This window comes from Dermacentor albipictus, unplaced genomic scaffold (assembly GCF_038994185.2).
Source record: "Dermacentor albipictus isolate Rhodes 1998 colony unplaced genomic scaffold, USDA_Dalb.pri_finalv2 scaffold_20, whole genome shotgun sequence".
NCBI lineage: Eukaryota > Metazoa > Arthropoda > Arachnida > Ixodida > Ixodidae > Dermacentor > Dermacentor albipictus.
Window position 1 is genome coordinate 5473586 of NW_027225574.1, and position 23915 is coordinate 5497500.

General features: G+C 46.9%; 1 protein-coding gene across 3 annotated transcripts in view; it reads right to left on the minus strand.

The window, feature by feature from the left end:
* The window catches only part of Cad86C (Cadherin 86C), a 182654-nt gene that overhangs the window by 28012 nt on the left and 130727 nt on the right, over window positions 1-23915 (minus strand). For all 3 annotated transcript variants that reach the window (XM_070529286.1, XM_070529287.1, XM_070529288.1), the window contains 3 exons: window positions 23550-23793; window positions 14497-14721; window positions 3650-3729 (listed from right to left, as the gene is read on the minus strand). In XM_070529286.1, coding sequence (XP_070385387.1) covers window positions 3650-3729; window positions 14497-14721; window positions 23550-23793 — 549 coding nt within the window. The remainder of the gene's footprint in view (window positions 1-3649; window positions 3730-14496; window positions 14722-23549; window positions 23794-23915) is intronic.

Consider the following 23915-nt stretch of genomic DNA (forward strand, 5'->3'; position numbering starts at 1 on the left):
TACAATAGTATGGACGCCGGGACACACGGGAGTCGCAGGGAACCAAGAGGCGGACAGGATAGCTCGAGGGCACACTTATTACCGAGCATCCCACGTAGGCGACCTCGAGGAGACCGAAGCTGTACCCCAAGACTATTCGGCGATACTAAATTACTACAAGGGCTGCAGAAAGCGGTATCCACCACCGCACAGCTCCCTTAGCAGAGAGGACTCTGTCGCGTGGAGGCAGCTACAAACGGGCTCTTACCCGAACCTACACGTACTCAGCAAAATTTATCCGACACAATACAATGACAAATGCCCCTGGTGCCACGAAACACTCACGCTGTATCACATAACGTGGGCATGCCAGAAGATAGACGTGGCACCCGTTATACCAAACCCGAGTGCGGAACAATGGGAGGGAGTGCTCTCCAGCGATCGCCAGGTCGACCAAGAAGGTCTGATTCGGCGAGCACAACTGGCAGCAGCATCCAGCGGAGCCCTGGACTAAGGGCAACCGACCGTTGTGTTAGAAGATGGACGATTCCATCTGAAGACCGCAGAAGACCAGCGAATCTAGAGCTGATAAAGTTTTTCACTCACTCACTCACTCGGTTTGCCTGAGTGACCGGTTGCAAGACGAGGTACTAATATCTGTTACGTATATTCGTTTTACTAAATGCATAAATAATACAGATTAATTACAATATGCATTTACATCCATAGTACTTGGCTTCGGGTCACATTTGGCCATACCGTCGTGGACACGGACATTCTGTCATTTTACCATTAAAATTTGTCCTCTGCCGACAGGTACGTAACAAAGACATACGGCGTGTCCCAGCTAATGCGGGTCAATGTGAGAAAGAAAGAAAGAAAGAAAGAAAGAAAGAAAGAAAGAAAGAAAGAAAGAAAGAAAGAAAGAAAGAAAGAAAGAAAGAAAGAAAGAAAGAAAGAAAGAGATACGACGATGGGAGCAACAGTGTTTTGTTACCAGTCACTTTGCGCACGCTGGTGAATTTTACCCGTTATAATTCATTGGCTAAGTGGTCAATATTACTTGCCTGAATTTATAATTCTTAAAGTGCGTAAGCTCGTATACCCAATTGTGTATAGATTTCGAAAACATATTATACAGCAGTTTCCCCCAAGTCGGTATATTTTCTCCAGTTACTTTTCCCGCCTTTCAATGTTCTGGCGCCAAATTCAGAAAAGAACGCCAAGTGAGGAAGGGCCCGCACGTTTTGCACGCGTTGCAGCAGCACTCTTTGAAAGGGGTTGCGAACTTACCAACACTACTCAATGGCTCACTTGGTGACCACGAAGAGGTCCCAAGGCGACGGTGTAGCTGTTGACTGCTGGTAGTTTTCTTTTCGTTAATATTTCGTTTTTTTTTTCTTAGCTTCAGCCGTATCCTTCATCATCGCCCTAAGCCGGTGCGCAACGCTCTAGCGAACAGCGCGACGCGGGTGCTTGCTCGTGGCAGCAGCCAACAGCTACGCCGCCGCATTGTCCCTTTTTCTCGAGGAAGAATGGCGCAAACGAACGGGGACGAGATAGAAAACACGCACCAGAGCACGAAGCAAGCCGCTGAGTAGCGTGGATTGACTGAAACCCTTTTTCGAGAGCGCTGCTGTCACGGGCGCGAAACGAGCGGGTCGCATTATTAAGGCGAAAGCCTGAAGCGGCTCGTATCCCCATCGGTCTGGAAAACGCGGCGTGCGGTACAGGAAGTCGTGTGTGCTCGCCTAGCGCAGACACGCGCTCGTGCCATTGGTCGCGCGTTCGTCGTCGATACAGCTGGCTCCGATGCCACTCATCGTGACAAAAAAAAGGCAAACTTAATTAAGAAAGAGTTAATTCAGGCTGTCGAACCCACAACCTTTGGCGTTAAATCATAGTCAACTAAGGCACAGTTAAAGTAGCGGTAATTAAGGCACTCGAACCCATGACATCTTGTAGGAGAAAACAAGTAAAAGGAGTAACAATGCATTTGAATGAGAATGCCAAGTAATTTAATGAATGTCTCTTGAGTGCGCGGGCTTTCGCTTTCACCTTCTTTGGCGTATGCTAAACTGACTGTCTTTTTTTTTCGTGTTTTGCGCCCGAACATTGAAACGCGGAAAAAATAACTGGGGAAATGCAGCAAGAAGGAAACTATTAAATATAATGTTTTTGAATGCGATGCACAACAAAATTTGGTATTTGAGATTACGCACTTAAGCAAGAAATTGTGAATTTAAGCAATTAATTTTGATTAGTTAGCAAATAAATGGTAATCGGAAATTTCACCCCTGTGCACAAGGCGACTGCTAACAAAGCACCGTTGCTGCTGTCATATTATCTCGTAGGCCTCCGCCACCCGCTTGGCCCGCGTTAGCTGGGGTTTCTAGCGTTCAGTTGGGAATACGCTGCCATTAAGCAAATTATTAAATTTATTGAAATTATGTGCCCAAACAACGATATGATTATGAGGCACTCCGTAATTTTGACCACCTGGGATTCTATCACGTGCATTTGAATCTAAGTACACGAGCGTATTAGCCCGTTAGTCACCGCACTTTGATCGTAACTTTCATCAAAACACTTAAGTCATCGCGATGAATTTCTCGTCTATTCCGGATCAAATGTATAGTTGCAAATATTTAAGCGCTGACTTGTCAGTAATGGAATGCCTCCGCAATATAAGCGTCAAGAGAACAAAGCAAACGCCTACTCGGGATTTCACTAACATGCAGGCTTTATTTATCGCGTCTACAAAGAGAGAAAGAGAGAGATAATTCTATAATAGCACACAAAGAGGCCTCACCAGCAAATAAATTCTGAGATATTACGTGTCAAAAGCATTATATGAATATGAAGCTTGCCGTAGTGGATGGGGGACTCCGGATTACTGGAACACTTGTGGCTATTTCACGTGCACGTACACATAAATAAACGAGCGCTTTTTTTTTTAATTTTGCTCCCATCGAAATGCGGTCGCCGCGGTCGGGATCGAACTCGCGCCAACATCGAGCTCAGTAGCGCCATAGCCACTGAGCTACCACGGCGTAGTTGCCAGCCCTTACCCAATGCGCCTTTGGCGAGCGCTGCTTGAGCGCGGACAGAAGGACTGGAATCCTTCTACAGGACAGGTCAACAATGCAAGGGATTGGTATTGAGATTGGTGTTAAAGGCAGGTCATGTGCGTGAGCCACGTTTACATGTGCGTACAACTTATTCTGAGCTTCCTGGCCAACGATCATGCCCGTTGGCAATAAGTGTCTTTGTTTTATGTAATAAATTCTTCGACAGCCTGTTTTGGTTGTTCACTAAATGAGGCACAGAGCAAAAAAAATGAATGGATTTCTTTACAGTGTTACAGGCTCTCCTGTAATAGCTAATAGCAGAAAGCGGTTATACCTGTTGATTACTTGAAGAGTAAACTCTGCGTGTTCTTTCTAGCACTTCTTTACCATATGTGCAGCCAAGATGCGAAGGTTAGTCCGTACCCAACATACTTAGCCTGCAGAGAACATGCGAGCACGCTCTTTCAGAACCTGCGAGCATGAATGTAACCATTCCACCATTTCGACACAGTTGGCGCTGCAGCTAACGAAACAACTCGTCGCTGGTGAGGCAATGCAGCACGACGTCCCATTTGTGCGAAGAGAACACAAATGCGTACCTTTCAATATTTTCCTTCCTGGGACGGACTTGATCTTCGCTTCCTGGCAGGACAACAACTATTGATCTATTCAGGTACTCCTGAAATAGTAAAAGAGTAAAAGAATACAATAAAAAACATTGCTTCTGTAATCTACCAATATGAGGTACGTCAATATATATATATATATATATATATATATATATATATATATATATATATATATATATATATATATATATATATATCATGAGAAGCCAACAAACATTGACACAGACAACATAGGGGAAAATACTTGTGCCTAATAAATGAAATAAAGAAATGAAAAGTAATGCAAATTAAAGTGGATGAAAAAACAACTTGCCGCAGGTGGGAACCGAATCCACAACCTTCGCATATCGCGTATGATGCTCTACCAATTGAGCTACAGCGGCGCCGTTTCCCCATCCACATTCTTTGGGTATTTATGTGCCCTAGTAGTACACTGGGAGTGTTAGCCAGCGCCACCACTCACAGACCTTGACGGCGGACGTGGAACGTCCTTTTTTGCAGCAGGCGTCACGAGAACGTGATCTATTTGGGCTGGTCAATAAACCCACACATGCTACCTGAAGGCATCAATGTTGCCTTCAGGTAGCATGCAAGGCATCAATTTGCATTAGTTTATCGTTTCGTTATGTCATTTATTAGGCACAAGTAATTTCCCCTATGTCGTCCTTGGTGTCAATGTTTGTTGGCTTCTCATGATATGACTAATAAAAATCGGACCCCTCGCTTAACCCCCTTTCTTTTCGTTTATATATATATATATATATATATATGAGCGGACAGGCTCATAAACTAGAATTGAGCTATCTGCCGCGGCAACCTCTACATAATAGTGAAATTGTCCGCTGAAACATTCGGTACGTATGCATGTGTGTGTATATATATATATATATATATATATATATATATATATATATATATATATATATATATATATATATATATATATGTATATATATATATATATATATATATATATGTATATATATATATATATATATATATATATATATATATATATATATATATATATATATATATATATATATATATATATATATATATATATATATTGCGAGACAGGAGCGCGAACTGGGGTCCACAGTAACACTTCGTCTCCTGGGTGGAAGGAAATGACATGGTGAGATGCATCATAGCGAATTTTGCGGTCTTATTGACTGGCGTCGGTGTTTAGGCGGGCCCGTTGGCGACACCGGGCAATGCGCGAAACGACCTGCTCACACACTGATGTGGACGGAGGCACGGGGACACCGAAGAAAGAAACGTCAAAGATAGTGAGCGGTTGGCTACCATACACAAGGAAAAAGGGCGAGTACCCCGTAGTGTGTTGGACGGCCGTGTTGTATGCGAAAGTGACGAATGGTAGAATGACAACCCAATTGGTGTCAGGGTTGATGTACATACATATCATGTCGGACAGCGGGCGATGAAAGCTCTCTGTGAGACCATTAGTTTGAGGGTGGTAGCTGGAAGTCGTTTTATGGATGGTATTGTACGCACGGAGACCATCGTCGAGAAGTTTAGAGAGAAAGGTCCTGCCGCGGTCACTCAAAAGGACGCGTGGGGCTCCGTGCCATAAAAAGATGGCTTCCAAGAAAAAGGCTGCAACTTCCTCTGCGGATGCTGAAGATAGTGCGGCTGTTTCAGTGTACCGTGTCAAGTGGTCTACAGCTGTGACGATCCATCGTTTTCTGCCGGTGGTCAAGGGTAGCGGTCCATAGAGGTCGATACCAACGACTGCGAAAGGAGCTTCAGGGCACAGGACAGGTTGGAGCAGTCCAGCCAGAGGTGAGGTCAGTCGTTTGCGGGGTTGGCAGAGCGTATTTCGCTATGCTGGTTGCAAGCCCAGGCCAAGAGAAGCGGCTGCGAATTTGCTCACAGGTTTTATAGAAACCAAAGTGACCGGCAGTGGGATCGTCGTGAAAGGTCTCCAATATTTTGGCCCGAAGTGTTCGGGGAACGACAGGAACCCAACGGCGTCCTTCGGGATGAAACACGTACCGGTATAATATCGAATTTTCGATCTTGAAGTTCTTCATCTGCCGACGGAGCCCAGCGTAAGGTGTGCGAGATGATTTGCGAAATCGTTCCATAACGGAGTGGCAGTATGAGTCGTTACGTTGGCTAGAGGCAAACGTATGAAAATGGCTGGATGGGAGCCGGTCGAGAGCAGCGAGCGATGGGAATGCAGGCGAGGGTCCCTGCGGTTTGCTCACGAAAGGGGGTAAGCAAGCAGCGTTTGAAGACAGTGGTAGGGGATAACGAGAGAGAGAATCGGCATCCTGGTGTTTCTTTCCAGACTTGTAGGTGACGTCGAAGTCGTATTCTTGTAAACGAAGTATCGAACGGCCGAGACGTCCCGTTAAATTCTTTAGCGTCGCCAACCAGCACAAGGCGTGGTGATCAGTAACGACTGTAATGTGGCGGCCGCGCAGATAAGGCCAAAATTTTTGGACGGACCAATCAACGGCGAGACACTCTTGCTCGGTAATCGTATAATTTTTCTCTGCAGCTGTTAGCGTGCGATTTGCGTATGCAACCACACGTTCTTCAGAATTTTGCTGACGTTGCAGAAGAACAGTGCCGATACCATGTCCGCTGGCGTCAGTATGTAGAAGAGTGGGTGCGGTGCTGTCGAAATGACAAAGCACAGGTTCGGACGTGAGGGCACGCTTGAGGGCGTCAAATGCAGTTTGGCATTCGTCCGACCATACGTAGGGAGCTCCAGAAGGAAGGAGTTGATGGAGCGCCGCCGCAATGGTGGCAAAGTTACGTATGAAGCACCGGAAATACAAAGCTAGGCGAAGGAAGCTACGCAAGCCTTTGGCGCATTGAGGCCTGGGGAAGCGGAGGACAGCGGTAATCTTGTCCGGGTCGGGTCGAAATCCCTCCTTGCTGACAAGGTGTCCGAGCACTTTAATGGTTTTCAGCTGAAGGCCAGCAGCTGAGAGGCATGTCAGGACTTTGTCGAGGCGCTGCAAGTGCTGATGGAAGGTCGACGAAAATATGATGATGTCGTCAAGGTAGCATAAGCAAGTCTTCCACTTTAGGCCCTGTAGCACGGTGTCAATCATCCGCTCAAATGTGGCGGGAGCATTACACAGGCCGAACGGCATTACATTAAATTCATAAAGTCCATCGGGTGTGGCAAAGGCGGTTTTCTCCTTGTCTGCTTCGTGCATGGGTGTCTGCGAGTATCCGGAGCGTAGATCAAGGCTGGAGAAATACTCCGCGCCGTGTAATGAATCTAACGCATCATCGATTCGGGGCAGTGGATATACATCTTTGCGGGTTATATTGTTCAAGGCACGGTAGTCTACACAAAATTGCACTGAGCCGTCTTTCTTACACAGCAAAACGACAGGTGACAACCAACGGCTTCAGGATGGGCGGATTATGCTACGTTTCAGCATGTCACCAACGTGGGTATCGATGATCCGGCGTTCAGTGGAAGAAACGCGATATGGCTGCCGGCGCACGATGGAAGTTCCGTCTGTGTGTATGCGATGAACCGTCACAGAAGTCTGTCCCAGAAGAGGAGAGTGAACGTCGAAGGAGGCTTTATGCTTGGATAACAACGCCAGTAACTCCCCCGTCTGCTGTGGCGTTAAATCGGAGCTGATGGTACTAGCGAGAACAGAAGCAGGGACCGGATCCATAGCTGTGGGTGGTTGTGAAACAGCAGTAGTCGAGGTAACCACAGAGACAGGCGTGTGTCCAAGACGCCCATGAGAGCGGCGCATTTAGAAAGCAGAACTGGCTCATTGGTTGTGTTGAGTACAGCCAAAGTGGCCGTGCCGTTGGTAAAGCGAACAAGGCTGGGTGCCAAAGCAATCCCTTTGGATAAGCAACGGGCTGACGGTACAACTAAAACGTCACCATCGGCGATGTCAGAGTTAACTACAAGGAGTTGTTCGCGGCCAGGGGGCACCATACAATCGTCAGCAGATCGTAAGCGAATGCGTGGTCCGTTCACGTCATCGGAATGGTCGGTCTCTGTCAAGTTAACGAGGCGTTGACGGCACGAGGTGAAAGCAGACACCGAAGAAAGAAAGTCCCACCCTAGTACAAGCATGTGAGCACAGGAAGTCAACACTGCGAACTGGATATGGTGGCGTATCCCCTCGATCGAAACTCTAACGGTGCATTGCGCCGATGGCCGAATCACAACATTATTTGCACCACGAAGAAGAGCTCTACTGTAAGGTGTAGTAACTTTGCGTAGACGAGCGCACAAGCCTGCGTGAGTCATGGAAATAGCTGCTCCCGTATCAAGCAATGCTAGGACTGGTACACCTTCAACACACACGAATAAAGTATTGGCCGGGCACGCTGGAGGAATTGTAGTCTGTGCGAGCCATGCAGCTTTCCCTCCAAAAACTGCACCATCTAGTTTTCCGAACGGTAGTCAGGAGTGCGGTGGCCGGTTGCAGGGGTGATGTCGAGCGTCGGAGAGGGGAGGGCGAGCGGCGGCGACCTGGACGGTAGTTGCGAGGCGCTTCTGGAGGAGGAGAAAATGAGCGTGGGGAGAGCCGGCGCTGGTAAGGACTCGGAGGAAGCAACGACTCTCTCTCATAAATATCGTAGCCATGGCGTTCGTCCTGTTGTCGTCTTCGGCGAAAATGCGATGTGTGCCCCCCAATACCGCAATAATAACAAATGAGGCGGGGCGTAGGCCGGGTAGTGTAAAATCCTGTGGCAGGCGGACGGGTTGGTAGAGTCGCCAGATGGTTGGGGCCAGTAGCAGGAGCAGGAGGCACTGTCCGAACGAACGCTCGTTGCATAGCTACGACCTGAGCATACCAGGTGGATGGCCAAGGAGGGCCACAGCTCGCAGCGCAGGTCATGTAGGACAGCTCCTCTTTGATGATGTCGCGCAGGCCAGGAACCGAAGGCTGAGGCTGGAGAACGGGAGGACTGAGCAGGCCACACGCTTGGAGCTCTTCGCGTATGAGAGTCCGAATCAGCATACGCGGGTCCGTATCCGAGGAAGAAGGCGCGTCACCGGCGACAGGTTGTAAACGGATGGCCTCCAGTGCGTCCAGGTGTTGGCAAGCCGCGATCACATCGTTTACGGTATTTGGATTCTTGATCGCCAGTGCATTGAACGCGACGTGGGCAATGCCCTTTAGATGTGACGAACACGATCAGATTCCGTCATTGTGGCGCCAATACGGCGACAAAGAGCGAGGACGTCCTCGATATAAGAGGTGTATGTTTCCCCGGAAAGTTGCGTGCGTTCATCAAGCTTTTTCTTGGCGACCTCAGAGCGAACGTTGGGAGCGCCAAAAATCTGCCGAAGCTGGTGTTTGAATGCCGTCCAGTCAGGCAAGGTGCTCTCGTGGTTGAGAAACCAAGTCCGGGCAACGTCAGTGAGGTAGAATGCGACGTTGCGAAGCTTGTGCATGTCATCCCACCGGTTAGACTCACTCACGCGGTCATAATTGTCCAGCCACTCATCAACGTCGTCACTACGAAGGCCAGCAAACATGGTGAAATCGCGCTGCCGCGTGATGACAGTTCATGAAGGAACGGTCAGTGGGGCAGAGACGGTGACTACGGAGGCTCCTGGAGGATCTTCTTGGGGCATACTGGCGGAAAGGCGGAGCAAGCGGAGGCCTGAACGAAGCTCCAGGGAAACTCGAAGGCGTACAGGACCAAGTGATCGAAAGCAGCCTCCACCACTTGCGAGACAGCTGTTAAGCCTCAACGGTTTTTTTTCGCAGCTCGCACGCTGAAGAAGATGAAGGGGCAATATATTGCTCACAATACACACACACACACACACACACATATATATATACATATATATATATATATATATATATATATATATATATATATATATATATATATATATATATATATATATATATATATATATATATATATATATATATTACATAGTGCAAAGCACGACCACTCATGTTACAGTATCATATGGAGAGAGAGAAAGAGAGAAAACATGTATTTGGACCATCGAGGTCATTGCTCTTGAGGTCGAGTGGGTGGTGTCCACATTCCAGGACTCGAGTGGACATGGCTGCTCGACGTACTTGCTGGACGAGAGCTTCTTGTTCCGCCAGGGTATCGCCGGTCAGCTGTACCTCCCGTCCCTTAAATGACGTGCCAGGCGTGTTTAAGTGTTGAGGTTTGCCCCCGCACCCCTACGATATGTGAAAGAGCGTAGGGCGTGTGTCGCCGCACCAGGGGCAGATGCCGCGACATGTATGTGGGAACACTTTACTGTATCTTTGTAGGTTTGGAAATGTGTTGGTCTGAATAAGTCTGAGAGCTACTGCCTCTTCAGTGCTGAGCCTTCTGTGAGGGGGGAGGATAAATCCTTCGGTTCAGTCGTTGGATCTCGTGTCTGTCGCAGTAGTTGGATGGCAGGGGCACGAAGGTAAAGAGTGGAGATTGATGAGACGATTGGTCTTGCCCCGCTCGGTTGATTAGCGCTCGAGCTAGGGCGTTCGCCCTTTCGTTCCGCTCCAGACTCGCGTGGCCCGGCGTCCACGTTATTTGATGGGATCCTTGCAGCCTCGGGCCTAGAATATGAGCCGCCAGCAGCGGTGTTCGTCCGTTGGTAAAGTTACGGCAGGCCTGTTGCGAGTCGGTAACGACACGAACTTCCCTGCCTACCCTGTGTTGCTGCTTTATTACCAGCGCCGCGGCTATGGTCTCAGCCGCAGCTGGGGTCTCTGCCCTGACGGAGGCTGCGAAGGTCAACATGGAAGCTTTAGGCATAAGTTGCCAGCACTCTTTTTCTGCGCGCCTACAAAAGCTTGACAGTGGATTATGGAAAAACGGTGGTTTATACACACAGATGCAACCAAGGTAATAAGAAAGTATAGCAGTCATTCTCATATATTCAACTAAAACACAATGATGCTTTTATAAAAGTTATTGTTGAAATTTTAACTAAACTGAATGTAAGTTTATGAAGCAAATAAATATCGATTTGATGAAATTGTTCTGCTGGCTGCTCCACATTTATTCTTGACGTGACCATCTCTTTTACTTATTTACTGACTCCTTCCTTCATTCTTTACAGCAGGCATTACTATGATTTCATTTCTCTGTTCACGGAACACTTGCCACAAGTACTGAAGCCAAACTGCATGTCAAATGCCTGTCAACAGGTGATATTCTCTGGGCGGTACGTTAGTGCTGCTGCGACTCTACCGGCCTTATAATTCCTTCAAGGGTGAAGAAGAGACTTCCCCTGCCGGATTATTCGAGCGAGCTATGAATGCGCTAGAGGCCCAAACGCATCGTCTAGAGTTCGCTTTGAAAACAAACGGTGTGGCAAGTAAAAGCATTTTACCAAATGACCTGCGTTGCTTGACGGTTGGCTACTCGACAGATTTGAAATTTCGACTGACTATCTAATCTGTAAATTTTTAAATTATCCCTTTGTATTCTGCACGCGCAATACGCGCTTAAAGCACCATGTGATAAGCATCACGAAAAGAAGCCCTTCTCTTACATTGTAAATCGGGCCCCACTCAATAAACAAAGTGGCATTGGCTGCAGTACCCTGAGCACTAAGTTTTCAGTGCACTTTAATTAAGTGATATTGCCCGCGCACGTTGTTCCACTTTTGTCTTAGCTGCGACCAATAATATTTACGTGATTTTTCCCGTTAACAAGTTATCGCTCGCCGCAAGACGCGTATATGCTGTATCCGAAGTTTCTTAGAGACTTGTCTAATCAAAATGTGCGCGCTACGCACTACGCGAACACTGTTGTGTCACGGCCGCTCGATCCAAAAGCACTAGGTGCGGCCCGCTGCGTCGCGCCTGAACGGCGTCTCGGGCCTAGTTCTCCGTGCGCCCACGGCGGCGCCACCGCTAGGGGATGGCTGCTGATAGAGAGCGCCTTGACAGCTGCGTCGGCACGCGCTATCTCCACTCCAGTCAAGGCGGAAATAATGCGTTTTATATTTGGAAATTGCAGACATAATCATTTAAGTCGTCATTGGAAGTGCTGATTACGCCACAAACGCCAACAGATTGTCACAGGGTTGGAAACCTGTTCTAGAATACGCCTGAACGCTATCCGTGACGGTTGCCCGTACGATGCACGACCGAGTGGTGCACTTCCATCGAGGGGTTCTGCTTGAAGCATTCTATCAGTACTTTTATTCACTTCTCGTGAACATGTACGCAAAATAAAAACTTTACATAGGGAGAACTTGTACAGAGTTTCCCAAGTAATGCAAACTAACTTAGATGAAATAAAAACGCTTATCATTGCATGTAATCATCAGTAGATTGTTTCTCATGAAAACGAAGCATATTGAGTGATGCTAGAGGTTATCTAAGGAGTGGGCCCTTTTTAACGAAGCTTCAAAAGGCCTCTGCTTCGAACATGCTCATACCCTTTATTTGAGCATGCTTTCCATAAAACACATGATTCTTTCATTGTAGGCAGTTTTTTTTTCTCTGAAGTGGCCACTTGGTTGCTGATAAAAACAGCAGCTTTGTCTCCTTTTTCCGCTCTTTGTAATACCTGAACAAAGGACTGAATTTCGTTGTTGTTTTCATAAACTAAGAGGTGGTTTTTCATTTCATCCCGTTCGGAGTGCAATTTTATTTCAACTCATCACCTTGGCGGGCAACTTTTTTTTTCAATCTCTTGGCTGCTTTCATTGACTGTTCTAGGACGTCCACAATATCTAATGTAGTTTGGCAGGCCTGGTCAACAGAAAAACTACGTTCAGAGCATGATTCTAAGGCAGTCTCTGGAACTAGAGCTTCCACCTCGTCGCTGAGAAACTGCAAGGCACTTTCGATGTTGGGGCTTTCTCCTGAGCTGCCGCAATTATCGATTGCCTTAACTACTGTGTGATCAATAAAGTTTCTTCGATGGCGTTTTTTGGGCTGCACATTATCTTTTTGCAGGTACTGTGGATATTTGCAAAACACGGTCGGTACCGCATTTGGAAGCAGGAGCCGAAGTTTCGTGTTCTTTTTATAGTCACTTTCTGTAAAGTGCAGGGAACATACCAGAGATCTATCGCTCGGTTCCCACTTGCTTCCTTTTCCCGACACTCCTTGGCGAGAGATATTTTTTAGCCACCCTTCTCTACACTCCAAGTCGCAGGGGAACTCGTGATATTTCACAGTCGGGTCCTTTTTGGCATTTGTGTCGCAGAGTGGCACATAACAGTTGCGCGGCATCGCGCCAAATGAACGAGGCTGGCTACGCCACACACGCACATCGAAGAGCCTTAAGAAAGCACAGCAAGCACAGGCAAACTTGCTCACACACACGCACGCGAAAAAGCATGAGATTAAGGCATATCGCACAAGGCAAACACGTTCTGACGCGAACCAACTTGTTCACACACACGCACGCGAAAAAGCACGACATTAGTGCAACGAGCACGAAGCAAACACGTTCTGACGCGAGAACCAACGCCCGCTTAGCCCCGGCGCGAAGTCGCGTAAGCATCCCCGAGCAGTGTCGCCCTCACCAAGAAAAGCGGTCGCAACTGTAAACTCGGCCAAGACGCGCCCGCCTATTGTCCGCGGCGCGACGTAGCTGGCCGCACCTTGCTTTGCATCGAGCGGCCGTGGTTGTGCAGTCTTGAATGTGCGCGAGCTTCAGCGATTAAGCTGGCGTGCACGACGATGTATGTATAAAGAGCGGACGCATATACTTAACTAGTGAGTTTTTGCATTCGACGACTGGCGGCCATGCTCGCAGCTATTATTGTGATTTGAGTGCTGCTTGTCTTCTGCAGGCAGAAGCTCACCCAATAAAGAGTTAGACTCTTTACTCAAACTTTCGGCAATATATATTGTGTTCTTTCCGGCTCACTACAACGCCACGGTATATCGCCCCTGGTACTCACTGAATTTGGTTTGGCATACAGAGTGGGCATGCGAAACCAATTGTGGCCTTTTGACCCTGGGATTTGACCCTGTGGCCTTTTGACCCTGGACACATAGGCGCTAAGCATTCCGCCTAGAAAGGAAAGACCTGGGCAATTGACTTATACTGTGCTTGACGACAACAGTGTTCTAGAAAAGCTGCTTCGTCCACACAAGTAAGTGTTCTCTTGATGGCTCGATGCTACGAAGAGCACATAGCGCTCAAACAACTGAGCTATTAGTTTCGCGCTGACTCGTGCGTTCCATGGTGAGCCTAAAACAGCGTTCCTAACCGTTTCTCTAATCGTCACTCCATCTAGACTACATAACGTGGAGGGCAGCGCCAGCCCTCGATTGGAATAGCACCTGCACTTCGATAACACTCCTGTGCAATTTGTTGGCCTAAAGCTTTCTTGACTAGGCGGCCTCGTGGTTCACTCAATGGCACTAGAATGAACACATGCTTCACGAACTCAAGAGTCGCAAGAGCTCGTCGCAAGAGTCGCCGAGGAGTGTTACTGAAGCGTAGTTTGTACTGCGGACGGCGCTGACCCGCACTAGCTCGCGAATTCCAGCAGAGCTGCAAGTCGCGGCCTACTGGTAAATATAGTAGTATGCTTCAGCAAGAAGAAAGAGCAAACGAAATATAGGAATAAAGAAGGAAAGAAAGAAGAAAGGAAAGAGAGGAAGAAAGAAGGAAGGAAAGAGAAGAAGAAGAAGAAATAATGAAAAAGAGAAGGAAAGGAAAGAAAGAAGGAAAAAAAGAAGGATACACTTGGTGCTCTTATGCTTGGGCAGCAGTGATTCGGGATCTGTTATAAATAAGGCGTCCGTTTTCATATACTCGGCCGTGATCTGCATGCCAGCTTCAGTTATTGCCGGCGTGTGCCAGAGTGGGTAAAGGCACGCTTCGCTCACCTGTGTGTGAACGCGCACTGGCACCGAGGCCGAGCGCACGGGGATGCCCTGGTCGTGGGCGCGCACTGTGAGCACCAGGGGCAGCCCCATGCGAGCCGTCGACAGGGGCGCCGAAAGCCTCACAGCGCCCGACACGGGGTCGATGCGGAACTTCTGCTCGTAATTGCCGCTCACAATCTCGTACGTCACGTTGCTGTTGGGGCCTGGCGCGTCGGTGTCTGTCGCCTGCGTAAAAGCGAGCCACGTGTCAGTGACTTAGTGCGTCTCGGGATGTTACTTGGCAGTACAGATTCATTATGTGCTTTCGCATTGTTCTTTTAGTTTTTTTTTCCCGAAAGAGATAATGGAGTGTCATTCGATAATCTAACATCAGCAATAATAAGACTCGCACAGTAGTACCTGCCTAAGTTTAATCGTCATCGTCGTAATCATATTCATCATAATCATCATCAATACGAACAAAAACAACAACGACGACGACAAAAAGAAAAATTGAACAGTCGTATATATGGCGTGCTGTGTAGAAAACAACAAGCAGCGCTAACAGGTCTGCACAGCGGTTCGCGTACTTGTGGCTACGAGCCTATGGTTTCTCGCCGTTTCCAACTACGAAGGGTTTTTTTTTTTTTACATATCCATACTTTACCAACGAGAAAACCGTCCGTCCGTCCGTCCCTCCCGTAAGACGACCGCTTTCGATATAGCGCCCGCAGCAGTGAGCGAATTCGCCTTCGTGCTGCATCTTGCTTCAACCCCAACGAAGTGACGAGAACACAGCTCTCCCAAAACTTTCCACACGCGCCTCCCTCCCTTGTATTTTTCGCGAATTAACCACGGCTAATGTGAAAGAAAAGTATGCAATATGGAGGTTGGAAAGTGAAGTGTTTTACCTAATCTATTTTATGAAACTAAGGCTCGAAAGACAAGGAAGGCACTGATAACAAAATAAATTACTTGTATAGTGTAAGCTTCTTCCAATATGCGCTAAGGGGACGACATAATGTGATAAACGTTTTGACAACGCGTTTAGACATGCGTGATCTCTTATTAGGAAACATATTTGGAGTTTAAAGTACTGCTGCTGCAGTGATAAGAGATATCCACTTATATCGCAGGGACGTCATAAGCTGAATTTGTAGGCCGAGGAATCCGCAATTGGTCCTCCGTTACGCAGAGCAATAGCTGTCCCACATACTAAAAATTTATACGGTAAAGTACCCTTTACAGGCTGTGTAGCACGTGGACGTGAAGGGGGTTTATTTTAAACAGGTGACCATGCAGTGGGAAGGCGCCAGGCGCCCAAATCCAGAAAGCCGGCGCCTCATATTCCAGTCATTACTTCAATTTCTACTGGAATCAAGAATGGTCGATAATATCTGAACTGACCTCCTACTTCGTCCCTGCCCCCGCCCTGATGGATCGACTTCCTGGGGGCAGAAATTTATGTTTATATTAATAAACTTTTTGATAACAAAAACAACAAAAAGGTGAGTTACGATGCGATACATAGCAACACTATTCCTCCAAAGAATATCAATCAATCAATCAATTAACATTAACATTATAGTTATGTTCACTGTAACATCAAATGGCTCAATGTACGTGTGACCGCAAATGTTCTCGGAGTGCGGAAGCCTATTGAAGCCCATACTAAAAGTAAGCCTATAGTAGAAGTTATGGAGATTTTTTAACTTTCATGGAAAGTCTTTGCAATGTGAATGGGTAATGGCTGATATCTTTCAAAATTCAAATGCACACTCAAGAGAAGGTCGCGGCGCGGAACTATGTGCGTGAGTCTAGGTTCTGGTGTATCTGCAGCACGCTATAGACCGAAGCACCCGTACCGGCTTTCGTGTGAAGTCCCTCTGTTGCGAAACATACATGTGTGCGTTCGTGCGTGTACCCCGCCGCCTATTGCACAGGCTCTGTGCGCTTTGTGCATGCGTTTTCAGACAGCTTTATTCGCGCCCACAACCCCATTTATGGGGAAAAAAAAGAACCCCATAAAACATGACCAACCATAAAGCTGAATTTTGCTTTTTTGTGCTACAGTGCCCTCAAAACACTAAAACATTGACTATCACATCACTGCGAACACAGAAGAAAACGAAAAAAAAAAACGAAAAACCAACGCCTAAAAGCAATAACACGCACATGAGCTGTGGGTGCATCAAGCTGTGACAGTTTCAAGTGTGAGCTGCAAGTCAAGTTGACACATGACAAAAAAAAATCACTCTTTAGTACGGCTATTGAAGGGTGGCTAATACATGTAGTGTAATTTTTTGAGTTGATGTAAAATGCTTCAAGTATTTCTCTAGTTAGCCATTCTAGATGTTTGAATACGACCTATTAAGGCAGACATTAAATCGTATAAACTCACCGAACTTTCAGTTCTTCTTTCTTCAGGTCATGAATAGAACAGAAGGCGACTGTATATATGTGTCAGAGTGTGCACGTCGAACAGTATGGCTAATAACTTCAAAACGAGTCTGGCTTTTTAAAACGGTTTTAAACATGTAGCTAGGTGAAGGAGCACCCTAACAGACTGCAGCCAGTTTTGCAAAGTTCCGCCACAAAAATGGCACCAATGTGAGACGCCCTCTGCAATAGCGGAAGATTCGCTGATATACGTGTACACTGGGTGTCTGCTTAATACTACCACAAAAGCTTAGTATAGTAGAGCTAACTATCGCTGAAGCATGTTTTTTCTGTCTGCTATAATCGTAGTCACCCGTGCGAGATTGAACACGAAGTACAGAGCAGCGCCTCATTAACATAAGAAAACAACAAATCATGAAAAAAAGGAGTAGTAGCCATGGCTTCACAGCATAACCACGAAAGAAAGTCCAGATGCTAGAACAAGCCCCTTGCGTGACTCAGTGTCGTGAGGGAAGGCCATCTATGGGCATTGAGCACGCGTCTTCGGGCTCTGAGTTAGCTGGCTGGTTTAATGCTGCTGGTTATAAAAGAGCACCAAAGTTATTGGCATGAAGAAAGAAGGACAGGACACGCATGTTTACCCTATCACTGATATTTTTTGCAGACATTTTCGTACAGTCTTGTTGAAGTATGAGGAAAACAGTTTTGTCTAGCATTTTTCCGTTTTCGGAACACGTAATAAAATTTGGAGTACGCGTAAGCTTCGCGTTTATGAGTGGAACGCGATAGCATTCAAAGATCCCTGTCTGCTTCTCACGCTTCCCGGCAACAAGAGCGTATGTAATCACAATATTTACTGGGAAACGCTGGTCGCGAACGCTATGCACGAAGGCGGGCTTTCCGGTAGAAACGCGGCCTCTTGTGTGGGTCGCGATGCAACGGAGGCGAGCGCCAGCTGGAGGTATTGCAAGGAACCGGGCGCGCCTCTCCGTGGACCCCGAGACACCAGCACGCCGGTGCGCGCAAATGGCGGACGCTCTGGCTGGTTTGTGAATGGTAGAAACGCTAAAAAAGCAGTCTCTTTGAGTTTTCGCGTAACAGAATTATGTTTTCTCGTATAGTCAAATTACAATCCGAGAGCTATCACGTCTCTAGGTTGTGTGTAGGTCACAGTTTACGATTGTTACATGTATTTTAGCTTGGCAAATTCAATCAGTTCAAAAAATTTCTTGCGTCGCATGGAGGGCTTGGGTATGGGTGGTTCGGAAATACTTTAGCCGAAACTACATCCGACCGACACTGGACGCCAGATTTTCTGCAACACAGACTCCCTCACGCTGTCGCATTAAAACAATTCACTGTGACGTTACCGGTCACGGCGGTCGCTCGACACTTTGCAGGTATATTTTACGATGTCCGCAAACGTTGTGCTCATATAGACATGTTACTTTTGGTATTCTGCCTATGCACGGCAAAAGTAAAGCGTCTTTGGCAACAAAGGCTTCTGTAGCGCGCCTAACACCTTTGATATACGCATAGCACTGATACACGTAGAGTTGCAGCCTTATTTCAGTACTATTTATGGCGGCTACGTAAGGTACGAACTATGCATTTGTTCTGCGTAAGGCACGCTTATGAACACAAACATTACGGCGTCCCCGCCTATTGCTGATGGCCGTCGTGATTATGAACGGCGGCTTGCGAGCGTTACGCTTAATAAATCATCTGAGGTAAATTTCTGTGGCTTCTTGCGAGAACGTGCTGTGCCGAGGGGAGACAATGGGAGAGACAGAGAAATACGTAGAGAGAACTTTGAACTGCTTTTTATTGAAGTGAACATTGCAACTTACAACATTGATATGGTTACCGATGCATTCTCGGTGCATCTACAGATCATTGCTCCCAGATATTAGGGCAATTTTTCTGATAGTAAGACAAGAGTGAAGCACAAAGGTCGCCTAATGTCTTTATCATTTCTGCTCTAATAAGCTCTCTGATCAGCTGCTTATGGCTTTTCCAGATAATAATGGCGTAATAAAAATTTGGATGAGAACCTCACAGTCCGCAATGATGATATAGGAAGCTACAGCTTTTCTTAACAATGTCACCGAAAGCAAACCTCGTCACCATACATGAAAAGAGTGTACACACAAAGCCTCCGGACCTCAGTACAATAAAAGTTTTCACACAAAGCAATGCATGTGTGTGCGTTTGTATTTTTTTCCATGTATTTCCACTTTGTAGTGCCGTTTATTTCCTGTTATCACGAGACAACTAGACCCTCAGGCAATGCTTGTTAACATTTTTGTTGCTCTCTATGAGCCTATCATTCAGGCATCTACCTGTGTGACCAACAACGCGCTGACCACATGACCAAGGCATGCGATAAATGCCCTGCCCAGCCAACAAACTTGCTTTGTGAGTTTTGTCACAACCATTATCAAGAGGTGACGCGGCTTAGCCTTCAACATATTTGGCGCATGATGTGCGGATGCATAGAGTATGCTCTGGGAACACCATGTAATGTTGCGCAAAGTGCACGTCAATAAAAAGCACTTGATATTTGGCGCTACACAAGTAGCGCCGACTTGGAGCTCGTCTATCGTGAACTATACTTACACAGAATCAAGTTAACATTGCACCGACAGTAAACTATTTACAAAAGTTCACAGAACACATACAAAAAAACCGACCGCCCTTTCACTACTGTGACGAGGGGTGCAAGCGAAGCTCTGGATCCGCGGCTCTTCGTTGTCGTAACGCCTCGGCTTCGCGCTGCCTCACGGCGAGGTAGGCAGGTCGACGACGAGCCCTTTTTCGAGCTAGTTCCCGGCGGCGTTCATCAAACGCCACCTGATCTTCGGCCGAACGCACGATGCGCGGCCCGTTCTCACTGCCGTTCCTTCAACGCAGCCTGCTCTTGCGTAGAACGAACCAGACCAGGCGTCCCCACCTGACTGTCGTGCCTGAACTGGCGGGAAACGGCGGGCGCAAGGCGAGCGACCATGCGATGGCGACCTTTCCTTCCTCCGGAGGGAGGGGACGCCTGTGATTGGCGCGCACCTTGTGATGCGTCTACTTTTTCATGCATATAAAACCCTGCTTTAAAGCCAAATGCGAAGAACCCACAGTGGCTGAATTGGTTAGCGCAGTGCTCTTGCAACCCAGAGGAGTGGTTCAAATCCGCAGCCAGACATGCAATTTTTTGCGGCTTCTGCTTTTTTTTTTTCATAGGGCAACGAGCACCGACGCCGATACGAGTGCGGCAATACAAGCTTTACTTGAAAAGGTGTCTGCCATGAAGAAAACATATGGAGTCGATGGACCAAATAAGTTTGTTATTCCATCCAATACTCGCGCATGCGCATAAAAGATGCGGGGCGATCATCTTAAGTTATACGAACTTACGGTTTTACGGATTTAACTGGATTATTCCAAAAGGCGGACATTACTAGCACGAGAAATCGAAACACATATTCAGATCATTAACGAAAATTAACGAATGAATATCTTAATTGGTTACTTTACGGCGCATATTGCAAGTTACGAATTGTAGCAGGAGAGTTTGCAAGATGTACCCACTTGAAATGAATCTCCAGGATGAGAACACTTTCAAGATAATAATTCCCGAGGTGTGGGACGGAATACATCGGCGTTCGAGTTACTTTTGTGCTTCAGTAGATGAAATAGCGTTTTGTTGTTAAAGGGACACTAAAGGCAAATATTATGTCAAGCTAAAGTAATAGATTAGTGTTCGAGAATATCTAAGGCGTCAGTATTACCACAAACAGACCCTTAATAATAGAGAAATTGAGGTAAATGCAGGAGATTGTTAGACTCCCCCAGGACATTCAAGCGATTTCCCGATGACCAAAGCACTCCTTGGTAAAATTCTGTCACTAGGACTCAATCATCCGTTGCAGAGCATATCCTTGTATTGTATTATAAGACGAAATAAAATGCTACTTGTCCAGTTCTATCTCATATTTTAGAAAAAAGAACTAATTGAAATTACCCTTGACACGACCCGGGTGGTAGAGAGGTTTCATTTTCGCTCGAGTCCGCGCGGTCCACGCTTTCGCGTTTCACTAGTTTCGCTATCGCGTAGTGCTGCGCTGGTTTTGGTGGCTCGCGAAATTCGCACAATTTACAAGTAAGAGCGAATGCAAATGCCATGTGATGTCCCAGGATACCCGAACAGTCACATACATACCAGATACCACATGACCAAAAAGCAGCTGCAGCGGCGAATCCACCACTCTGTCTTGGCTCAGTGCCACCATCTGTCGGGCGCCGTTTTATTCACCGACGGTAGGCAGCAAAGGGTGGTGATGGCGTATGCAACGTCACCACTCCGCCGGTTTTGTGGCGGGAGATTTGAATTTCGAAAAAGGCATTCGGACTCTTCAGATGCAATTTTCTCGTAAACTAAGTCTGTTTTTGGCGCGAAACAAGCGTTGCGACGTTCCTGGAATGATATTTAAACAGTCCACGTCGACCCATTATTTGCCTTTAGTGTCCCTTTAAAGTAAGTGGAACAACGGTGCATCATCACGGTAAGTTTAATGGCGCATATCTACAAACTGGTGTATTTCTGTAAGTTCATTCCAAATGGATATGGCTTGCAATCTCACCGGCTACAATTCGTAAATTGCAATATGCGCCGTAAAGTAATTAATTAAGAAGGTACTTAGCGACGTTAAAAAATGAGCTTAACATATATTTCGGTTTTTCGGGCCAGTAATGTCTGCCTCTCTGAATAATCCAGCTCAAGGAATAGAACAACGTTATGTGCGACAAAAGATTTTTTAAAATTTCGGGAAAGTTACAAATTATCACCCCGTATTTCTTCTGGAAACGTGACCAAAGGGACACTCACATTGTTTCCTTACATTGTATAATTTCCCGTGCTTCCGCAACACTTTTGACAAGCGTCCGCGACTAGATTTCAAGCCTTGAAATCCGTGCGATAAGGTTGTGTATGAACCCACATCAGCGGTTTAGCATAGCGTTACCGCCTTATCGTTACCGATACCACTCCTGCAAGGTGTCAACTGTGCGCGTTAGGAAATCCACCGGGAACGCTCAGTGGCACCAAGCTGAGGTGGTAGAGATTTGATAAAACACTCAGAAGAGTTATATTTACTAGCACTAAAATCGTTTCATTGGATCCGTGGAGGGTGCCGCGTGAACTCGGCGATGTCCCAATAGTATTCGATCAAGTGCCACACGCTGCGCACGCAATGGCGCAACATCTGCTTCATATCAACTTCCTTTATGCCCATGTAACCGATACAATTGTTTTGCGCACGGCATCGTCGTCAGTACTTTACACGCAGCCCTGTTAAAAGCTCCGATGATATCTGCCGCAATGCTATGAGCAGTCTCAGAACAAGTAGTGGACGTTCGTATTATTGGACAGCTAGGCACCATGTAAGTAAGAGAGCCATAGGTGAGGAAGCTAGGCCGTTCCAGAAGCATTAAGACATGGTGCAGGTGGTGAAGAAAGTTTTTAGCTAAGCCAGTGGGCCACAGAGTAAACAAAGTTTTAGGTGTAACTGATTCTCCTACAAAAGTCTCGTTTTCACGAATATGTAAATCGTGATTTCACATTCGTTAACCCATAAAGATTATACTGACTACTAAGTGCGTGTGCTCACACGAATCAGCTCTCACTCTCAGCACTTCGCCTTCTCCCACGCGGATACTCGGCGATGCACGCCATGCACAAACGCATGAGAGAGCTATCCTTCTAAGGCCTGCTAGCTCATCAGCAGTTACAGCGCATGGAATAATGCGGAAAAAGGCACCTGTGTAGGTAGCCTGACTATTGGATCCCGGGAAATAAGCGGGATCAGCGTTCGCGTTGAATGCGACCACTTTTTCCAGGCAGAAGGCATTTACGTTCGTTATGCCATGATTGTTCAACTGTTAATGGCCTAGAATATTTATTGATTAGCACGTGCAGGTGGCCCTCAGCTAGCTCGTCTAAGTATTATACCGTCTTACTAAAGCCATCCAACGTATTGAAGGTACAGGTAGCATCACATAACCACGAAGGACTAATGTTGATGAAGCTGCTCGGTGTAATACCATTTAATGATAGCCTGGTCCCTCGTAAGCTAGCTAGTAACGATGAATCACAGTAGGATATGGAAATCACAGACCAGTTAGGAACTGCTGTAAGGCGTGTCCAACTTCGTCAGTCATGACCAGGTTTTCGTCAAAGCTGCAGTATTTTAGTGAGACAGGCTGTAATGAACTTCATGGCTAAGTAGCTACAGAGACGGTGCAACTCGACTGCTGGACAGCTGAGATTGGTGTCTTCGTGAAGGAGCTCAATTTCTGCAGTTCCAGGGCACGAATAACTGTCCAAATTTCTTATACATTGGCTGATCTAGAGCGGAATACGGCTCTCCTAAGGTACTGTCACAGATACGGAGCACACACACTAAAGTTTCAGCTCAGCGGGACCTCTAGACTATGTTTTAGTCTTTGTTTCTAAAGTACATGTCAAAAATTTTTGAAATGGCTGCGGTGACTCGGTCCGTCCTTGGAGAAAAAAGAATAAATCACCCACGTGAGTGTTGTTGCTATTCGCCAGCCATCACTTTCACTTAATCAATGCTTATTCAAGGGAATGCCACCTTCCATATGTATAGTTTTGATTTTACCTGGACGATGAGAGGCTCCGCAAAGTCCGCCAGGTCTGCTGTGAGCACGGCGTCGTAGCGTGGCTGCCTGAACGAAGGCGCGTTGTCATTGGCGTCTCCCAGGCGCACCAGGAGCTGTGTCGAAGCTCTGCGCCCTCCACCATCCTGCGCCTCGATAGCGAGTGCGTACTCGGGCACCGACTCGCGGTCAAGACCCTCTGACGACACCAGGGTCACTTTGCCGGTGTCTGGGTCCAGCTTCAGGCTGCACAGCGGCACACACACGTAACACAGATTATTGGGATCCATGGAGGAAGAAAATATTTGGAGGGAGCATGGGTTCACAAAACTGAAGCCATAAAAGGTCGGCCCAGTACGTAATCACGC